The 21329-nt window shown below is 44.5% G+C and overlaps 1 protein-coding gene across 6 annotated transcripts in view; it reads left to right on the forward strand.

Moving 5' to 3' along the window:
* EHBP1 (EH domain binding protein 1) overlaps positions 1 to 21329 on the forward strand; it is a 192445-nt gene that overhangs the window by 139909 nt on the left and 31207 nt on the right. For 2 of the 6 annotated variants that reach the window (XM_072331630.1, XM_072331632.1), the window contains 5 exons: positions 6900 to 7047; positions 14347 to 14463; positions 17165 to 17292; positions 19790 to 19931; positions 20082 to 20188. In XM_072331630.1, the coding sequence (XP_072187731.1) occupies positions 6900 to 7047; positions 14347 to 14463; positions 17165 to 17292; positions 19790 to 19931; positions 20082 to 20188 (642 nt within the window). The remainder of the gene's footprint in view (positions 1 to 6899; positions 7048 to 14346; positions 14464 to 17164; positions 17293 to 19789; positions 19932 to 20081; positions 20189 to 21329) is intronic. The other 4 variants (XM_072331631.1, XM_072331635.1, XM_072331633.1 and 1 more) reach the window with 3 other exon arrangements.

A 21329-nucleotide genomic window follows, 5' to 3' on the forward strand; every position in this document is an offset into this window, starting at 1 on the left:
GCTAATGAACTTTTCTCGCTGCAACATTTTAAATTGGATTCGGGAGATAGTTTTTGGAGTGTCAGCTAAAACAAAGTCATGTGAAAATGCCTCTCCCCCGCCCTCCTCCCTCTCTCCTTTTTTAATTGATATGATTTAGGCAGAGGAAAATAGTAAGGGGGATTTTTCTATTGCAGAAGCAATTTTTAAGGGATTTAGTCTTATTTAGCCCGAAGGTCTTCACACTAATGAGAGCACTTAAGTTACGTCCAGGCGTTGATTAGACAGCTCATCTATCAACTGGAGCATGAGAATTCGTATTTTAGGGACCCTTTATGCACTATAAACGTATATGCCTTTTTTTTTTCTAGCACTCTATGTACCATTTTCCACAAATTTTTAATTACCTTCTTTGACACCCAGGGTAGCTGCAGCTCGGCTGGCAGAGCACGCATGCTAACAGGGCAGCACTGTGCATGCAACAAGAAGGAATACCAAACTGAACCCGTGCAGATCGGTGTGCTGAGCACAAGTTGTTACCGGATGCATTCCTTGTACCACCGCCACGGCCCTTAAGGTCTAACAGCACGGATTTGGGGAAGTCATCATTATATGCTTTAAAAAATGCCCGTCCACCGCCACCGAGAGTCGTGAGTGCCGGCTTCCCCACTCATTTCTTTGGCCGTGTTTAAAGCACAATAGTGTCTTAATTATTTTTGGAGCTGCGCTGAAAAGTCCGGCTTTTGTAACTTTCTGACATTTCAGATTTTAAAAAAGAAACAAAATTAAAACGTTGCCACCAGCTTGCACTATGAGCAGCCTGTAATAACAGTTAAAAAAGCTTTCTGAACTATTTGACAAGATTTCTTAGTGCCGAGGCCATATGCTGTAGCCTTTAAGCTATTTCTTCCTATCAGTTTCATTATCACCTGCCTCTGAGTCTCCAATATCATCAGTAAGCACATGCAGAATCATAATTATGCCATGTACAAGTTCTTTGATAACATGTACAGTTTTCTTCTTAATTCTTTATCAAATGCATTGATCGTGGCATGTGTGCATTGATCCAGGTCCACCATCTGGCTGTGTGTGATAAGCACAGTGGCATCTTTGCATTTCCACTGTCATTCATTGCGCTACAATTTGGCTGCAGGGGAGTAGTGCCTGGGATTAGCCCTGTTCTGCTACTTACTTGCATTTTAAGTTGACACCTCTACAGCGGCTCAGACCACATTACAAACTGAAACACATACGCACGACTTAGTGATGTGACACTCCTCAATAAGCTTACTCCACTAGCTACTCAACAATCTGTAATTGGATTTGTAGGAATAACAGCAAAAGATTTCCTAAGAATTGCTGGGGACAGAAGGTGAAGTTTTCTCATTATTGGCAAAAGGCTAGGTATAGATCCTAGGCGATTGGTATTTTCCATTAAAAACAAGCTGCCAGCAGTTTGCAGGACATTTTCAAAAAATAAAAAAAAAAGGAGAAGAAAAAAGAAGGAACCAGGAAAATAGGAATAGGATGGGGGAGGTGGGGAGGTGGGCACTGCGCTCGCTGCTCACCCCGCGGCCCCGTGCCCTCCCCGCACTGAGGGCAGCCCCAGGCTGCTCCTGCCCTGCACATTGCTCCGCTCGCCGAGCGCTTTGTTTCATAACCTGACTTCATTTCATATATTTATTTGTTTGTTTGTTTGAAATCATAAAGTCAAGTTTACACAAGAGAAAATCCCTTAAGTGGAGCCTTGCAAATGTCGACTCCTGCAATGAGTAAGCAGCTTCTTTCCCTCTGCCTGGAACAGACACATTGGAAGGCACCGAAACGCCGCCACCAGCCCGGTGACCCCAACCCTGTGTGCACAGCCACAGGGCGGTCCCGGCCCCGCTTTTTGGGTGACGCCACCGGCGTTGGCAGTGGCGGCGATGGGCGTAGCGGGCGGTGGTGCTCGTTGGCCTTAATTACAGAGCAACAACCTGCAGGCTGGGATGGAAACGCCTCGGTCGCGACGGGGCTGCGCAGCTCTGAAGGGGTTAAATGGGTTAAATCTTATTTATCTGAATAGAACTGCAGGGCTGTTTTGCAGAATGCGCCAGCACAAATACCTATGGTTCGCTTTGACGTTACAATTTTTTGTTGGTTTCTTTACTTTAAATACTTGAACTGTTAGACCTTTTACTTTTTTCTCTGAGAAAGATGTATTTGTACCAGATTAGAAAAGCTAAACTGTTTCTTTACATTGAATAATCAGCCTGTCATGACAAATCTATCTCCTTCTGCATGAGTAGGTGCCAGTTTGACTAGCTTCTTTTAGGCGCACCCTGGGTTTTAAGCTGGATCCATGTGCATGACTGGCAGTGCATTTGTTGGGCCAGATCTAAGGAGCCAGAGAGCGTTCAGCTCCTTGTTGCCTACAAAAGAGCAGCCAGACAGCCAGCAAGAGGCCTTGGATGCGGCACAAGGTGACACTTACTGAGTCAGCCACTCTTTTATTATTTTTTTTCCACATACACACACACACAGATATATATATATAATTTTTTTTTTCTTTTGGTGAACTAAGAATTTACCCGCTTCACAATGGCACAAGGAATTAAATTATCAATGGGTTGCTTGTCTGGGGCCTGCACTCTTGACACCAGAAATATCGTACCAAGGGAGCTGTATGTTTTGTGGAACAAAACAGGCGATGGTAAGAAAGCAATATCTACGTGGCTAACGTTTCTTAAAAAGCAACTTCTGGCTGAGGGAGTTGTTTTCCACATGGTGTCAACACAGCCCCACTCTGCGCACACACACAGCCCTGTTTTGCTACAAGGATTTGGATTTTTACTTGCATTTTTTCCTAAAGCAACATTGTTGGTGATTCTTTCGGTGTGGGACTTCCGGCTACTCCTGTTTTCATTCCATCTCATTATCCCCCAGCAGCACAGGCTACGAGCTCCTTCTCAATGACGAGTGATTTCACACTTTTTGCAATATTAAGCATTTGAGGCGAATGTTTTCATGGCAGCTGGCTGTTGGTACAGCACAGGAAATGCCCAGGATGCTGGTAGCTTTCCTTCAGCTCTCCCTGCAATCCCACAAACACTGAGGTACAGACCCAGCGTGGTTTGGTTTGTGCTGTGCGCATTTTGCTCACTACCTGTGCATTTGGAGCTGTTCTGAAACGGCAGCAGAGACCAAACAGAAACGTGGTCCCCAGGGTGCTCAAAGATTTAATCTGACCAGATGGGACAAACTTGAGAAAGATTTTGACTTTCCACTCTGTTTTGCAACAAGAAAGGCTGATTTCCCCCCCCCCCCTCCATCCTTTCTTTGTTAGGAGAGGCAGAGATCAGGCCATCCCCAGAGAAATGAGCAGGTGTGGCCATTTACAAGCATGTCTGGTTATATTATGAACCAACATGAGAAAAGTTTGCAATGGTTTGAAAAGAGCAGCTAAACAGTTTTAATGTTTCATCCCAAATCCTATTTACTCAAACAAGAGCCGATCGAGGTCGCGGTAAAACCCAGGCTGTTCAAACCTTTAAAGCTCATGTGATTTTATTTTATTTTTTATTATTTTTATTCTGTCTTCCGTATGAACTGAATAGGTGCGTTTTGGTAATCCTTGCCTCTGGACAAGCACAGAAGCCTTTTTCCCTCTGAATGGCTAATAGCAGAGCCATCCTTCCTGCCTGCTGATGAAAGGTGTCGAGCAGTTCTTTCTCTGCAGTGTCAGGGCAGAGCGCTGTGATTTTGGACCTCTGTCCCATCTGCCATGGTGCTGCTGTGATTTTGTTGCAGGGCGTATTGCTGAGCCTAACTCACTGTCTGTGGGCACGTTAAAGATTTTCCCCTTTAAATGCCAAATAAGCACAGCACATGGGATTTTTCTGGTGGGGAGAGGTTAATATACCATCAGACTGATGGTGCAAGCTCAGGTCGGATCCTCCCAACATTCTCACCGAGGCCAAGTGGGAGCCCGTGGCAGAGGTTGTGGTCAGTGATGGTTTGTTGGGGTGGTTTTGAGATTGTGGGATTCTTGGCACTTTCAGGGCTGATGCTTTCAGGGTGGGTTCCCCCCCCCCTCACAACCCCCATCCAGCAGCGTTTCGGGTCGGAATTCACCTTCCCAACCCAGGGCATTGCTTCTGACCCAAGCAGTGTCAGCGCCGGCGTCCGCGGCGAGTACAAAAGGGACCCCCTAACGGCAGCCGGGCCGAGGCGCTTCTTAAGATCCAAAGGCTGCCGAAAGAACAATTGGATAAAGTTGGGGATTGGAGGAGCTCGGTTTTCTTGTGCCGGGGAAATGAAGCTCCAGCCTTTTCTCTTCCCATCCCCTTTAAAAGCAGAAGGCTGCTAGGGGGTTGTGGCTGTGTCAAAGCCGCTGGGATGCCACTGCTGATCACTTTAATTACTAGGACTAAGGAGGATAAAATTAAAAGTAGCACCATTGAAGCAGTGGAAGAAAGCTTGCCGAGATGGCGCTGAACTGTGAAATATAAAAATTGCATACCAACACATTTTTCTAGGAGGGAAACAAGGAATTACATTACTTATTCTTGAGGAGTTTGTCCTTAAATGGTGAAGTTTGCCTCGCTGTGCATCCGCCTGGCCGGTTTTCAGACCACTGCAAAGTAATTGGCGGGGAGGGACCGGGTGAACTTGTGTGTCCCTTTGGCGTGGCTGGGATGGGGAGGGATGGGATGGGAACAACTGCTGCGTGCGTGTTTGCAGCTCAGCTCCCTTTGCTGGTGCAGAGCTTCTCTCCGAGGGCTTTAACTCCTCCGTCCCCTTGGTGGTTTTTTTCAGGCGGCAGAATTCCCTGCTTGAGCCTCTCCCCAGCAATTTCCTGCGCAAAACCAGGGGTGGGCAATTAGCAATTTGCTTTTTAGTAATTGCCCTGCAACTCCAGCCTGAGCTACTGTGGTTTACCTACTTTTTCTGCTCTAAATGCCACTGTTCCTTCCCAGAGCCAAGCTCAGTAACCGGTAGTTCAGATACACGGGCTGAATTGAAGCCATAAATGTGCTGGGTTTCTCTTATCCGCTGGTGATGATTGGCTTAATCAGCACCAACACAAGGCGCGGTAATCTGTGTTTGCTCGCGATCCCCAGGATGCTAATGACCACGCCGTAATTCGGGAGGCAGCTCAGTGCAGAAAGAGGGAGGCCCTGCCTCAAAGCGCCTGGGCATGGGGATGAGGCCATGAATCCACCGGGAACCCACGGGTTCATTCATACCAGGAACGGCACATCGTATTAGACTGAGCAGTTTTATTCCACGTCAAATTAAATGTCATTAATATTAGCGAATACCACGGGTTGGACTTGGAGCGGGCGCTGTGTCAGGCATCAGGCTTGCTGGAAACGGCATCAGACGGATCTGTTAGAGGCACTGGAGCAGGGGAAGCTTTCCGGCTGTGTCCCCTCCCGAACAAGTCGCTGGTGGAACTGTTGCTCTGCGCCTTGCGGGCTGGGAAAGCAAACAAAGCGGCGCGCATTGCGCTGCAGGGCCGCGCAGCAGCGTCTGCCGAGGGAAGGACACGGGCAGGAAAGTAAATGACGGCCATCTGATGGGGAACCGGAGTTCTGTCACTCAGGCTCGAGATATTGTGCTGTGTCCATACGCTTTGTTTACCGTAGGGTTTTATGAGTTGTAACCTGCCCATGCAAGCTGTTAATGAGGCTAAATCTTGCTGCTTGAGGATTGAATTACAGCACACCTCTGGGCTAATGGTTATAAACAGAAAGTCCCATTAGGGCTGCATTCTGATTCATTCATTTGCATTTCTTCTATTGTGCCGAGAACAATGATGAGTAAATAGCTACAAACAAACAATTTACATGGAAATGGGTAAAATGTACCTAATTAGTATTTTGCGCTTGTTTTATTAACGATTGCTTCAACTAAATAGTACTTAGCAGAAGCCCTTAGCAGGTGTGGGATGCCGGTGGGCAGCCTGCCGGGCTGGCCATCCAAAATTAGCACTTAAGCCATTCCATTGAGCTGGCACTGCAAGACCTGTCCCCTCCTGTTGGCCACACGCTTATGGGCACATTGCACTGGGAGCCAAGGGAATGGGAACGGTCCTTTTGGGCTTTTCCCAGCCAAACCTTGAAAAATGCATGTTTTGAAGATGGAGATAGGCTTACTTTTCTTAAACACCTCCTCCTGTTGGTACTTTTTCCAATGGTGGATGAGTCTTTTCCAACATAGTGTGATTTCAAACGTGGCCCGTCTGTGTAACTGCAATGTTGCAGTGCTTCTACAATAGTTGAGTGCTTTGGGAGAGCAGCGCTGCCTGGAATGATTCCCGTGGGGTCTTTTGTTTATTACTGGCCAGAAGTCCCAGCGATGGTGTGTTTTAACATGAGGCAAAATGGTTCCCACTCTGGCATCTGTTGTTCTTTCATTCATTGTCATTCGTTTATTTTATTAAATGAATTTATCCATTGAAGTCTAAGGGTCAGGTTCCTCTCCACACTGCAGATGTGGGAGGTGAGGTTGGTGGAGGGGCTGACCAAGAGCAACATCTGGCTTCTGCTGTCCATGCAATGAGAGAATGCTACTCAGGCAGTTCAATTCAGCAAAGCCATTTCTGTAGCCACGGCGAGACGTTGTGTAGTCATTGCGTTGAGACAAAAGTTGCTGAGAATTTTTGTCAGTCTTTTCCTGGAGCGTAGTTTGTAAATTCTTTAACTTGTCAATAATTAGGTCTCTATTGCAATAATAATTTGAGGAGCGCTTTAAAAAAATCTGATTCATAGCAGTCTTTAAAAAATGCGGTGTGACACCCAACTGATACCGAGCATCCTATTTATAATGTGGGCCAAGCACCGTGCTGTAAACCAGTTACTATCATGATGATCAGATTGAGAATGAAATTGCATTTCTGTCAATTACTGACTTGGCAACTGTTCAATATATCTTAGCAGCAAGATGAAGAGCGGCGTCGGCAGCTGAGAGAGCGAGCTCGTCAGCTAATAGCAGAAGCTCGATCTGGAGTGAAGATGTCAGAACTTCCTAGCTACACTGAAATGGCTGCAGAAAAGTTGAAAGAAAGGTCAAAGGCATCTGGAGGTGAGCTAAGGAACTTTGTATCTTATCCCCATGGCAACCTAGAAGCCAGAGAAGACCTTTTTGGGTGTCACTTTTGTTCATGCTTTGAATCCTTGTGTAGGTAATTGTCGTTCATCAGGTGCACGTATCAAATAGTGTGGCCGCAGATGTGCGACCTGGATCAGGGTTGTGTCATTTAATTCCCAACAATTAAAAGAAAAGCAGGTATGTGAATGGAAGAGAAGGTGTTCTGTGAACATGTAGCTCACTTTGGCCCATATATACAGATGTGCCATTGCCTATAATTTTGGTAGCATCCCATGATTAGTGCTTAACATCTCTTCAGTATGTAGCTTATGTAGGAGCATAGGCATATTATTTGGGGAAAATGACATCAGAAGTATTTAAAGAGACTTTATTTTGTATCAAATGTGTTCCAAAGACTGTTCTGAAGGAAAATTTTAAAGGAGGTCCATGGAGGTGGGGGCAACAACCTTTTGATGTTAAATGGCATTCTTTTGACATACCACTTGCCTTTACAGGTTTTGAGTTGTAATATTGCTATAATGTTATTAAACTGACTTTGAAATGCCATTAAAATTCAGATACCTGCCAGTGCTACAAGCTGGAGTAATGTAGTGTCACTCAAACTCAAATGGGCACTGAACACACGTTTCAGGACAAGCTTCTTGTTCTTTTAGTGTTTCCTACATGTTCTAAGGGGAAATTGTGTTTCTCATACTCACATGCAATTGTAAGCCAAGGTGTCAGGAAAATCTGGCTTCACTTTTACGATACATGTAGGTTCAACAACAAAAAAATTTCAGATGTTTTATGTGCATATATGTTTGAATATATTCATATTGCACCCTAAATCCTTCGCTTTTGTTCCTTTTAATACCAGAGAGAAAAGCAGTTGTGTTGACTCTCTGTCTTCAGTTTTCTTCCCTTTGCCCCATAAATCAAGCTTGCCAACATAATTCCGTTTAGTGATAAGCAGAGAAATTAAGTTCTTGATGAGGAGGAAGTAGGACTTAGTTATGAACCAAGGAAAAGGCCTTCTCAAAGTTTGCTCACATCTGAAACAAACTGCAACCTACTGAAAAGGAGAAGAGATATGAGTAGTTGTTTCCATTGCAGGATTTTCTCAGTTCCAACCAGTTTGTTGGGAAAATGCAGCCAAGTGGGCCAAAACCAGCAGTGATCAGTTGCCCACTGAGCTGGACAGGCTGTGGGAGCAAGGTGGCACAGCACCTGGGCATTACAGAGGCTGTGATCTTCTTCGTCACTCTTCTCTATTTCCAACTCCCCATCATAGAATCATAGAATGGCTTGTGTTGGAAGGGACCTCAAGGATCATCAAGTTCCACCCCCCTGCCACAGTCAGAGCTACCAATGTTCATGTCTAATACTAGACCAGGTTGCACAGGGCCCCATCCAAACTGGTCTTGAACACCTGCAGGGACGGAGCGTGCACAGCCTCTACCATTCAGTTACTTGGTCCTCTTTTATCATGCAGTTGCACATCTGCTCCTGCCGTCCTTCCCCTCCGGGTAAGGGACACTTTCTGCACACAGCCCAAGAGCTCAGCTGGGTGGTAGTTACCCTGCTTTGTTGCGGTAGCTCACTTGAAGTGTTGCCAGGTAATATCCTGGTATGCATCTTTCTAGGAGGTAGCCTTCCCTGTTTGTATTTTCCTCTGATTTTTTGCTCTCCTGAAGCTTTTGCTCTTCCTTTGTGAAAATGATAAATTTTAGCCCTTAGCCCTCATGAAAACGGCCTTGGTAGCGGTCATCTCCTGTTCAAACAAGGGCATTTTCGCTGTCTGTGTTGGCTAGGGTTTGAGTTCTTTATCCAGGTTAACAAAAAGCTTGAACAAACTTGTGACATCATTGGCTTCACAGGGGTTTGATCTCTGCTGTGGGTTTCTCTCATTTCCCTAATACCTGCACTGTAATATTTCTTAAGTAACCTTGCATTTTGTTATTCAGAGATCTTGGTGGATTCAATCCTGAAGGATACCCTCTACCTCATCCCGATGTCCCAGAGTATACGCATGATTTTGGAGCGAGGTTCCATCCCTCTGGGGTACATCTGTGCAGCTGCATGCAGGCAAACACAAGCTCTGCTTCCTGCAGCGCCCAGGTACAGCTGCAAGGCATTTCCAGATGTTATGCAGACCTGTTTGGGCAGCACGTTGCCCATCTTTGCTAGGTGATGCGCAGTGCAGCAGGCTGTACAGCTGGGGCTGCTGTGTGCTGACCAGAGTTTATGTACTCCCAGCCAGCTGCAGGAACAGGGCACAGATTTGGTATATTTATGTGTGGATTGCATAAGCACTTGGAGAGTTCCAGTGTTATTAAAGGAGGAGACAGTGCATCTTCCGCATGCTTCTGCCACTCTGTTGGTAATTCCAGGTGCCACACCGCATCCCTTATGCCAGAAATTAATTCTTCTGCAATTGAGCAGTGCTGGGAAGCGGCATCAGCACTTTACAAACCAGATAAATTATAACTGCTTCTGGTTTTAGTCTTTTTTCGTTATTTGATTTCCAGCAAAAATGAGGATTTAATAGACATCGTCTCCTTTTTGTGACTGGATTCTGAATACTGCTCCTAATTGCATCCACACGTAGCAGTTCTCTTTCTCCGTGGTCCTGTATTCCCTGTACAGTACCCATGACAAGCTTATAGTTATATGTCTTCCAAGCTCTCTTGTCCATTATGTTTCATTAATCTCTTCTTTTGCATTGATTGCTACATTTAATTTACAGAAAGGGAACGTAGCACATCATTTTTCCTCTCTCTTAATTCAGTTCTTCCAGAAAAAAAAGAAAGTATTTCAGCTTTGGGATTTTGGAGGTTTTAAAGGCTAACTTCTTGCTGACTGGTGGTGGTGAAAATCTGAACACTGTTTCTATGTGCTTATTGAGAGTGTTCTGTTTTGGGTACTGGTACTACGTTCTCAGTTTAAAGGCTTTTTATAATTGTGGTCTGCAGAAATGAGATGCCCGTGGCAAGCGCAAACTTTGCTGGATAAGCAGCATCCTTTGCTGTGAAATCCAGTTGTTTTCAGTAGGTTATTTGGCACGTGAGACAAAATACTTCTTTCTGCCAACTGCCAGAGGGTGTGGGGTGGCACCTTCAGATTTATTACGTGTCCTGCTAGCTTCCGGCTGATAAGCAGATGCCTTGAGATGGGGCCAGGGACAATGCTGAGATAGGGATCCAAATATCCTCCCTCCTCCCAGCAGCGGTGGGGCAAAGGAATTGGCATCTCATCTAGGTACTGACTGTGTGCAGCGGGATGCCCATCTCCCCTTTGGGGCTGGGGCAGTGTTTTCTCCTCACAGCCTGTCCCCAGCCTTCCTTTGCAATGGTGTGTTAGTGAGGAAGGTCTGGTGTCCCAGGTGGCCAGTGGGCAGGGAGGAAGAGGCAGCAGGAGAGCTGCCCAAATAAAGCAACCAAAAGAGGCAAACTGGGAGGGGAGAAGAAGGTGGACAGAAGAATGGAAAGGGAGAGAGACAATAGAAGGTCAGAAACAGAAGAGAGAAAAAGAAGCATCCGAGTGTGTAGTGAGGCAAAAAAAGGAGGTTTTTTGTTTTCAAATGGAATTAAGAACTGGAAGAGTGGACTGCAGGTTCCAAGACTCACCATGTGAGCCAGCTGGTGTTGCACTGCACTTTGATACTGAAAGTTTTCAAGGTGCATCAGAGATGCTATTTCTGAGGCAGCAATTTGAAGGGAGTGTACGTGGCAGCTCAGTCTTGCACCATACTTGGTCTCCAACTTGTAAACCAGAGTTAATTCCTCAGGTTAATATTTGTAACAGGCAGCGTTTCTATCCGTTGTCAGTTCCTGCTGTTTTTTCTTGTTCCAGCATCTGATTTCTTGTGCACTTGAAGCAGTATTTCAACTCTACCTTTCTTCCATTCCCCACCTTTCTTCCTTTGTTGCTGTTCAGATGCTCCTGTCACGTCCCATAGCCTTAAGTGAACCTTGCACTTAAAAGTAAAGAAATTAAATATCTGAATTCTCCAAGCTTGAAAGATTTCCCAGAGACGATGCTGGAGGCTGGAGGTATCTTCTTCCCTAACAGCAAGTACTGCTCTTGCAGCAGCAGAGGAAACTTACAGGCACTTCTCCCACAGATGCTTTATTTTGCCTGTTGCAGTTCCTTCACACGTTGATGTTTTTGCCTCTGCTCTTCTGGCTTCTCCACATGGTTCCAAAATATTCTTAGTTTACTCTTTGTCAGTCATCACAGTCCACACTCTGTAGATAATGGTCGGTGCTGTTTAGTCATTGACTTAATTGCTTATCTTTAATTCTTCTTTTTCAATTCTTCTCGACTTGGTAAAGGTTTGTTGTAGGATCTCTACTGACTTATTTTTTCTTACTGACTTTTCAAGGAAGCAACTTCTTCACTCTCCTAATTCTGTGCCCTGCTCCTAGACCAAGTGCTTGAAGTTTTTCACATTAGTGATTTGCTCTCTCCTTAGAAGGTGTTTGGTATCTCTTTGTCGTGTTGTTTCTTTTAACATTTATAATTGCAAACTCTTGTTGTAACGTGCTTCCCAAACACATTTGCTACTTTAACGCACTTGAAGAACATGGGACCTGGAGGGGAAAAAAAGAAAAAAAGAGTAGTTTAAAACCAAGAAACTTTGTGCGTTTTGAAAAGTATTTGAAAACTTCTGAGATTCCTTGAAAAGAATGTTCTTAATCAGCAGTTCCTGATACAGTGTCAGTGTTCTGGTAGTGATACTCAGTCAACCTGCCAACCTTAAATTGAATACTAGGTCAGGTCATTGTCTGCCACTAGGAACTGGTGTCCTGAATGTTCCCTTCTCTTCTGTTACCTGAAATTGTGGTGTCAAAGGCAGCGCCTCTGATTTCATCTTACTGTAATAAATTTAAAAAAAAAAAAAGGTTATATAACCTAATATAGGCATTCAATAACCAGCAGTTGTCAGCTGAGGCTGTTCTGACACGTCCAGCACCCTGTTGGGTTGCCTGCTCGCTGTGAGCTGACCTTACTCTCTGTCTCCCTGTAGTGCTTTGGAAGGCCTCCAGCCTTGAGGTGCCACTGCAATGTCCCTCTCCCTTTCTCTGCCACCTTTCCCAATGGTCTGTGCCCTTTGGCTGCTCTTAGCCAAGCGAAGAGCACCTTGGCCAGAGCGCCATTGGATTTTCCAGCACCATCACGAGGGACTTCAGGTTGTGTTTCCTGATGAGAAAAAGATGCTGATGCACTTTGAGGCAGCGTTACCTTAGAACTACTGCTGCCCTGCATTACTGTTCTTCCCTTTATCTTCCATTTGCTCTTTACCCCACCCCTCTATCAATGTGATGATGGATCCACTGTGCCCCTCTGCTTCATGCGGCTGCCTCCCTCAGATCACAGAGCCCACTGTGTTAATGTAAATGGAAGCAGGAGAAATACTGCAGAGACCTGAGTGTTTTTGCCCAGCTGAAGAACTACCTGGTCCTGAGTACTGGTTTGGCTGAGAAGAGCAGGTCACCATCCATCTGGCTTAAGCTGAGCCATGTGGGGAGAGAGCTGACATTCTGAAGACCAGCAAGTGGAGAGGAACTCAGGGAAATCATGGTGGTCAACTGAAATGGAGGAGTCCTGCAGCATCCTGCTGATGTGCTACTGACACAGACTGCTTCTGCAGCAAGCAAGCAGCTTGTACTGAAGTAGAAACTTCTTTGTGCCTTTGTCGTTGAAGGTCTCTCTGAATCTGCAAAGCTGCATGGAAGTCTGATAACTGCCGAGGAACTGAAGGTTAGAAAACAGTAGCAGACGCAGTCATAAAAAAACCAAAAAGCTCCTACAGTGGGTATTGCAGGGATGGTAGAGATATAGAGGCAAAGAAAGGAAACAGCCATACGGCCTGAGTGGTAACAGTGTGGGTCTGGAGTGCAGTCTGCAGGTCTGAGGATGAGTTTGGTGTACTTCAGAGACAGGCAACGTGCCATCACCACCAACCCCAAGCATCTGTTATTCAGGGTTGTTGCACCTTAGTACAGCTTTTGGGATCCTTTTTGTTTCGATGATGTCAGAATGTATCAGTGGTCTGTAATTACAATCAGCGTTTTTCCCTGTTGTGAAATGCTTTAAAGCTCCTGCAGCTGCTCTATACGTCTTCTTTCTCCTGGCATGTTTCAGCCTTCTCTTTTTCATCACTTTTATATGCGTGCATACATACATAGGAAAAAAATGTTCATATAAGTCTGAACAAGTGTAGATAGCACATGATATGGGACTTAAAAGTAAGTAAATACAATGCAGCTACGGGCTTTGAAAATACTATTCTGGCTTTTATGGATCTTGTTTAATTTCATTGTATGTTTGTATTGAACATGTGAGTCAGGATTATTCCTGGGATCTGCTTCACAATTCAACACTTGCTATTTGATCTTCCTCAGGTTACTTACTCTTTCTGCGCCATAATTTACCTACATCATCATCATAATTGTAATTATAATAATTAGCTACTTCATAAAACATTATGGGGCTAATTTACAGGTAATATTCATGAGCCACTCTGAGAAACCCAGCGGAGGGATGCCATAAAAATATCAAATGTAATTATTATTATTATTATTTTATTTAAAGTGTATGTCGCTCACAAACACTCCTGATTCAGAGCGCCGCAGCAAGGCAGCAATGTGGGAGGGAGGGTGCTCCTGCTGCACCCCTGCTTGCTAAGCATCACATCTCGGAGGAGGGGAGAGGGATGTTCCTGCTCCCATCAGAGGTGGTGGAAGACACAGAGATGTAAGCAGGGTGCAGAGACCACCTCTCTGCGCTGCGTGGTGCCAGATGAGGAGCAGCAAGCTTCTCTGAGCTGGGAGCCCAGTGCTGGTAGCTGCTGCCTTTCTGGAGAGACTGGAGCTCCCAGTTCCTGCTGCTGGCCAGACCCGTTCAAATTTGCCATGTGCTGGAATCAGCAGCTGTATCCCACTTTGTGTTACAGAGAGCTGGGAGCCCGGGAAAAATCATTATGACTCAAGCTATAAGGAAGAGCACATGCTTTTTAGAGTTAGACTGACACTCAGAGCAGTGAGCAGCCACTGCTGAGGCCAGGCTCTGCCTTTATTGTGGCAGGAGCTTCCAGCAGAGTTCCCTGTGTGTATATCGGATTGCATTGGTATAAACTCATGAGTGGACTGGGTGAAATCATCTTCCTCACTTACTTAATGATTTGCATTTTTGTGATAATACAGCTTGTTCTCTAAAGTGTTCATTATTTTAGCGTTGTGGCGCATGAACATAAGACAGTACTAACCTTAATGCTGTGTGTTCCTACAGATGAGGATGAGGATGAGGATAATATTGAGATAGATACTAACGAGGAGGTTCCTGAATGCTCTGTTACTGGAGGTGGAGATGAGCTTACTAACCTAGAAAATGACCTTGATTCAACGGGTAATTTCAATAATGGCTATTCTGTGTATTTTGCATGACTAACACTCCGTCGTCATACGTAGTGATGTGCTGCTTCTCTGTCATAACTTTATTTCTTTGTGCCTTTTCACGTCTTTCAAACCCTGATGTTTGTTTTCCTTGGATATTTCGCATTCACATTTGGCTGAAATTTACTATAGGCAACAAAATTATTATTTCCAATAATGGCAAATTTAAGCATCTCCTCCCTTTCGATGGGGAAAGGGCTTCAGGCTAGACCTGTGAAATGGGAGCTAATATGTCCCTGCGTAGACCTGATGCCCTTCCAGCTGCTTCCAGAAGACCAGCTCATGGGGACACCTAAAGATAGGAACAGAATTACTCCTATTTAATTTTTAAGTTGAAGCAATACTGTTTTTAATAACATTTTGAAATCATTCGTACTCTTGTAGAGGTGCTTATTATCCATCAGGTGGAGTGCTGGTCCAATAAGAGTAAATCACTGTAGTGGTGTTTCCACCTTCTTAACTTGTAAACCAGCAAAATAGAGCTGAGGTTTCTCCTCCGCAGATTATAAACATGTCAGAGTTGTACAAGGAAGGGGTTTTGTGCTCTGTACATCTGCTGGCTACCAGTGGCCCCAGGGAATGCTGAGGGCCTCTTCACAGTGTGGTATGAATCTCAGCCCACCACCAGCTCCTTTGAGCTTCAGCAAGCAGTGGGCAGCATCAGGAGCCAAGGAGTGGAAGGGCGAGCTTCTTCCAGCAGCCACTGACTTGGTTCAGCCCATGCCAGCTGGACCCAAGCATGTAACCCATGGCATATTCAATCAAAACACTTCGTTTAGTGTTTGCTCTTTGTAAATTACATCAGCAATGATGCGTATACATCATAGTCGTTCCCTTCAGTTGCATTAGCAAGCTGGTCTTCTCTTGAGTGCGGAGGATATAAGTCCTGTCTTCTGTTTTTTAATTGGTGGATATCCTAAGACATAAGAACATATATTTAGTGTTCCCAACATTTTACTTCAGCTGATTTAGAGTAGCATCCTATCCAATAATTTCCCAGTAAATTCTGGTTCGTTTTAGGAGAGATAGAAAATCGGTGAATGAATATTCCTGTCACATAGCCCCAGGGACTTGCCCACACTTATTTCTGTGGGCCTTTATTTCCCTAGAGACACCTTCTCTGGAATACAAAACGCTACACAAACCTTCCTTTCCACCAGAGAAAGACGTTAGGGAGAGAAAGCTGAGACATGGTTTTGCAGGTCAGCCTGCACATTAGCCAGATGGGCAAGCGGTGTTGTTCAAACGAGTAAGGAAGAAGGTGATCAGCAATACAAAAAGCAGCTTGGTGCTGTGATAGAAATCAGCGCACACAGATTTTGGTGGAATTCTGCCAATTCATACCAAGTTCTAACGAAGGCCAAATCCCCTGGGAGCAGCTAGAGGCAGAACTGTAAGGGACATTTCACATTTGGGGTCATTGTTGGCTGTGTTAATTAATTTGTCCCCTGCTGGATCTTAGTCCTTCCTGTCTATCTCAAGAAAAGTTTGTGTGTGTGTTGTTGTGTTTTTTGACTGCAGGTTGTTGGTTTTAAATATTGCATCTGTCTGTGTGTGTCGGCGCTGCTATCATACGCCGCTCTGAATGTATCTGATAAAATGTGAACCTCTTCTATCATGGTTATTACATGATGTTTATGTATAAACCCATGAGAATGTGCGTGTACTTACATGTGAGCCTCAATTAAGGGCACCCTGGCTGGGTGTGCCAGAGGAAAGGGAAACTATCCTTTGTCATCACCCAACCCAGCCCGCTGCTGCTGCAGGCAGGCAGGCATCATTTGGGTTCTAGCATGCCAAAAATACTTGGGCTAACGTGAATCAAACCTTGGAAGGCAAAACACTCATGGCCCCAGTTCCCTCACCAGCGAGCGGGGAAAGATCTGTAGGAAAGCACAGTGTGTGTAAATGTGCTGCGCGTTTGCACAGTCAGATTGAGCATTATTTGGAAGTAAAATTTGCAGCTGTCACTTATTTGGGCTCTGATTTGAGTTCCTAAAACCAATGGAAAAGTTCTGTGGGGGCCAGCAGCTTTTGAATCTGTCCCTTTAATGCAGTTCTGATGTGTTTTACAGCATTCCTGGCTTCGACGTGTTCTATAAATCACTGTAAAATATTACTAGAAAGCTGGCTCTTTTGATACTGCAATTGTAACATTTAGAAGCTGTGCCAAGGAGCCTTAGGATGAATGAGTAGTTCATAAACTTGGGGGGTTATCAGTACTTATGGTGTGTGATAAATTGTTATATGTCATCTGAAAATAAATGGCTCTTTAAGTGTGCTTTAATACCAAATCAGAAGCAGGGATGGGTTGGGAGTAACTGGGCCTAAACATCGTCTGGTTTCTGTGTTTCTCACCTACTCTCTTCAGGCTGTGTGCACTTGCTTAGATGAGCTCTGTGTTTTTATGTATGTTTTTTGAAAAAGAAAGAAAAAAAAAAGGAGATATCTGAGTGTAATTATGCATTACACAAATCTGCACCGATCTGAATTGCAAATAATAATAATAATAATAATAATCCTTCTAGTTTCTACTATTTAGCTGGAAATTGTAGTTAAGTGAATGAAATCTACCTTTTAAATTGGTACATTGTTGTGCCAGCTCTGCATTTAAATGATTCTCACTCTGTTGTATGTGGTATTTGCATATTTAGCAGAACAAAACAGTAAGTTGGTGGATTTGAAGCTGAAGAAGACCCTAGAAACTCAGCCACAGGTGGCAAATTCACTCTCCAGTGCTGCTCAGAGAGCTGTCTCTGATAGCTCAGAGCAAGACGTTAAGGTAAGTTTTGATTCACGCTTTTGTCTCTGTTTCGATTTCTGTTTGTACCTCGTGATGAAACCATTTCTTACCAAATCCTTCATGGCAAGAAATGCAAACAATCTTTCTGGCATGGCACTTGCGCAGGTTGCAATGTGCCGGGGCTCTTTTTTTTCCTGTTGGTTAAGCAACACATTTTCATCTTTTTTTGCATCTCGATGCTTGTAATCGGCATAACAGCAGCAGGCAGAAGCTTCACCTCCAAGTTGGCAGTGCTGGGGCTGCCACTTGGACAAGGAGCACAGTGCGGGCTGCACCCTGCGTGCGGTGCTCAGCAGCCGGGCTTCAGGAGCAGCCCTGGGCACAGCGCTTTGCTTCCCTTCACAGCCTGACCCTCTCTTTTCTCCTGCATTAAAACTAAGCTGCATTCCATTTTAAAGCCATACATACTTGAGTACTTGACAACGAGCTCTCCTTAGGAAAAAAAGAAAGCAGTCTGTGGTGCTTGCGGTTGTGTTGCCCATTCTAAACGTTCAACCCTTCAGCAAATAGCACGCACCACTCAATTTTCCGTTTCATTTTCTTAATTATCCCCCTTGTGTTCTTAGCATTATTTTTTTTGTTGTTTTAAAAAAGCAGTCCCTGTATGTCATGAATATCCCTATGGCTCTGGGGCACTTCCAGTTGGGTATAACTTTTCACCCACCTGCAGTCTGTGGGGAAAGCGCTGCTGACTGAAAGGATTTCCTTCCCCAGATACAGAGATGCTTTGAAGTCCCAAAACAATGACTTTCATTGCTTTTCCCTTACACTGTCGGTTCCTATAAATTGGTGATGAAAGTGTGTGGCAGCAGCAGAGGACTTTCGGTCTCTATCTTTGAACAAAAGGAAGCCTGGATCAAGTCTGATTTTTGCGTTCAATTTAGCTTTCTGCAGTGGATTTAATGCAAAATGAAGCTGGCCCAAGAATAATACAATGGATTGAAAAGGCTAACTGAATTAGTGGGCTTAGAGGAATACATTTGTAAAGTGGCAGAAGTCCCTAGTCATAAAAAGGTTTCTTAAAATGGGATTTACTGGCTAATCACACCGATATTTTAGCATGTTGCCAGGCCTAAAAAATTAGTCGTGTTTGTTTATTTTGGTAAAGACCCGAGTTGAGGCCGTCGGCTTGTTATTTTGCTGCTAGCAGGAAACCACATTCTGTTTACCCAGCATCATAACCGCCCGCCTGGTGCAGCTGACGAGCCCTCCGTCCAGTAGGAGCAATACTTTTAAGCTTAATTCCGCAAACGAGGCCGGGGCCGCCTCCATTAGGGGAACGCAGCACCACCTCGCTGGTGAAAAAGGGGTTTCTCTTTTCTAAACGTCTCCTTCCGACGAGCCGGGTTTTTAAGGTGCTCCCACAAAAGGTGCGACTTAACAGTTTTGTCTTGAAGGAAGAGTTTGAAAGCGGCTTTATAAGGAATATATGGTGTCCATCTGTTCTCGGGGAGCTCTCGGCGTTGAGTCGGATTTGTTTTTTAATAAAATGCAGTTTACACGTTTATAAATGAGGCATTCTGTGTTTGTGGAAAAGGATAAACTGTTACCTTCCCTGGAGGATTGTGTATCCCCGGCCTCCTTGAGGCTAGAGAATAGGCCATTGGAGAACTCCCTCATTACCGATTGTCTCAATGCAGAGGAAGGGCAAAGTCTTGGTAGCTTTTGATAACCAGTTTCAGCATTCAGCAGGCTTAGCTATTAGTCATGCATCTTAGCCTTTCCCTATTTACTTTCAAAACACTTAATAAAAATAATAAAAGATTAGGTATAAAATGAAATATTTGTTTGGTACACAGCACCTCGGTATCTGCAGCTTCCACACACTGCGGTGGTTCAGTCTTCTGGGATATTTCACGTCGACAGAACCATTTGAATTTGTTACCAGTATTAACATAGGGAGCCCTGGAAAAAGATAATTGTAGTTTCCTTAGCTGTAAAGGGCTTACTTACAAATCTGGCTTTGGAAAGTTATAGCTGATGAAATGCAGTTCAGTGGGGTAGTATTATAATCCTACCTTTTAGCCTTCATCCAGCATTAGTGGTTTATCTCAATGGGCATAAAATTAGAAACTAGTTCTTCTTGTCGTACAAGGCTGGGGGACTGTAGGAAGCAGACAATTCCTTCCCGGCTGGCGGCATGGCACGGCGCGGCTCCGGGCTGCGGCACGGCACCGCCACTGCGGCAGGAGGGGGCCCAAAGAGCCAAAACCAACCGCTGCCACCGCAGGCTCCGCAAAAAAATGGAAAGTTAGGCACTCCTCTCCTGTTTTTGTTGTGGTTTTTTTTTCCCCTTTCTTTTTTTTCCCCCTTTTCTCCCTGCAGCTGATACTTTCGTCCTGTACAAAACTGTGTTCTGAGTTGGGAGATCCTCTCTGCACAACCTGCGTTGTGTCCCCCCAGCAAAACGTACCTTTCGGGTTAGTGTCTCCGCGTTTGTAAACAAAAGAAACTGTTGTGTGCCTTGTTTTCCTAGCAGAATGGAACAGAGGAGCATCGTGCTGAGCGATTACAAAAAGCATCAGAACGCTTTAGAAATCCTGTTGTGTTCAGCAAGGACTCCACCGTCAGAAAAACTCAGCTCCAGTCTTTCAGTCAGTATGTGGAGAGCAGACCAGGTAGGAGAAAATATAAAGCGTGTTTTCCCATCTTATGATTTAATAATATTTAACAATAAATATATTAAAACCCGATAATGTAAGTCCCCGTTTCAATACATAAATATCAAGCTTTATAATAATTTTACATGTCTTTCCCCTTTTTTCAAGAGATGAAAAGGCAGAGATCAATACAGGAAGATACAAAGAGAGGAAATGAGGAGAAGGCTGCGATAACTGAGACTCAGAGGAAGCCATCAGAAGATGAAGTGCTTAATGTATATTAATTTTTTGTCTGGTTTCATGATTGCTGATAATTCTAAACTGTATGTGGAAATAGTGCCTTTATTTGTTAAAATGAGATGTTAGGTTTTTTTAGATGTCAATCTCCAGTGCATTCAAAGCAGAGTGAGAGGGGTGCACTGTTGAATTAGTCTGCAGTGTGGTGATAATTGTCAGATAAAAAAAATGAATTTTTCAGAGTTCCACAGCCCCAGCTTCCTTGAGACATTTCCATCAGGGCACTTCCCATAAAGAGATTCCAGTATTGATCTACCGGGAGGATTTTAATTATTACAATAGCAGATACCGCAGAGCTGCAGTTAGAGGGAAGAGTCACATGAGACCTGCTAGAATTTCTCAGCCAACCCATTTTGTTGGCTTGGGTTAATGGGTGTTCAACCTTTCCATTATCCAGATCAGCCGTGAATTACTAGCTGAATGATGTTTGCATTAATATAATATATATGGTAATTTCTTCACTTAATTAACGGGGAGGTTCAGCTCAGTAGGGGTATGGGCTGATCATGTGTAAAATTGATTTGTGAGGGAAATATTTGATAGACCGCAGGGAGAAAGCTGGTTTTGATGGACAGCTGTGGGACAGAAGCAGGAAGAACAAGTTTTACCCTGATTTTTTTTTTGTCTGAAAACACAAGGCAGCCTTTGATGGTGGTCGCTCTGCCCTCTCCCCAGTTCACCTCAATACCTGTGTCATTTTTGCTGGAGCGGTCTGGAGCTGAGGAGAGATTTCATACCGCTACCGCTCCTACCCCGAAACATCCAACTTCTCACTAACCTGACAGCTCTTTGTAGCAGAGTTAGACTTTTGCAGAGTTGAAAAGCTCTGGCACAGTAAGTCCGCATTACATATGCAGATGATACACAGGAACTCTAGGGATATTTCAGCCTGACACAGCATTTCTTTTCATCTTCTAATAACAATTGTTAACAATTATGCGTGCTGACATTAGGGAAGTTTTCATACTATTTTCAATTAATTATAGTTGATGAAAGGCAATATGTTGCACATCGACTCAGCTCTGCTGAGGACTGATTTTTTTTCCTTCAGGGTCCGCTCTCCAGTAGTTTTGGTGTTGTTCCTCAGGCTGTATGTCAGGCGGAAAAGTGTTTCCAAAG

This window comes from Excalfactoria chinensis, chromosome 3, assembly GCF_039878825.1.
Source record: "Excalfactoria chinensis isolate bCotChi1 chromosome 3, bCotChi1.hap2, whole genome shotgun sequence".
NCBI classification, from domain to species: Eukaryota; Metazoa; Chordata; class Aves; order Galliformes; family Phasianidae; genus Excalfactoria; species Excalfactoria chinensis.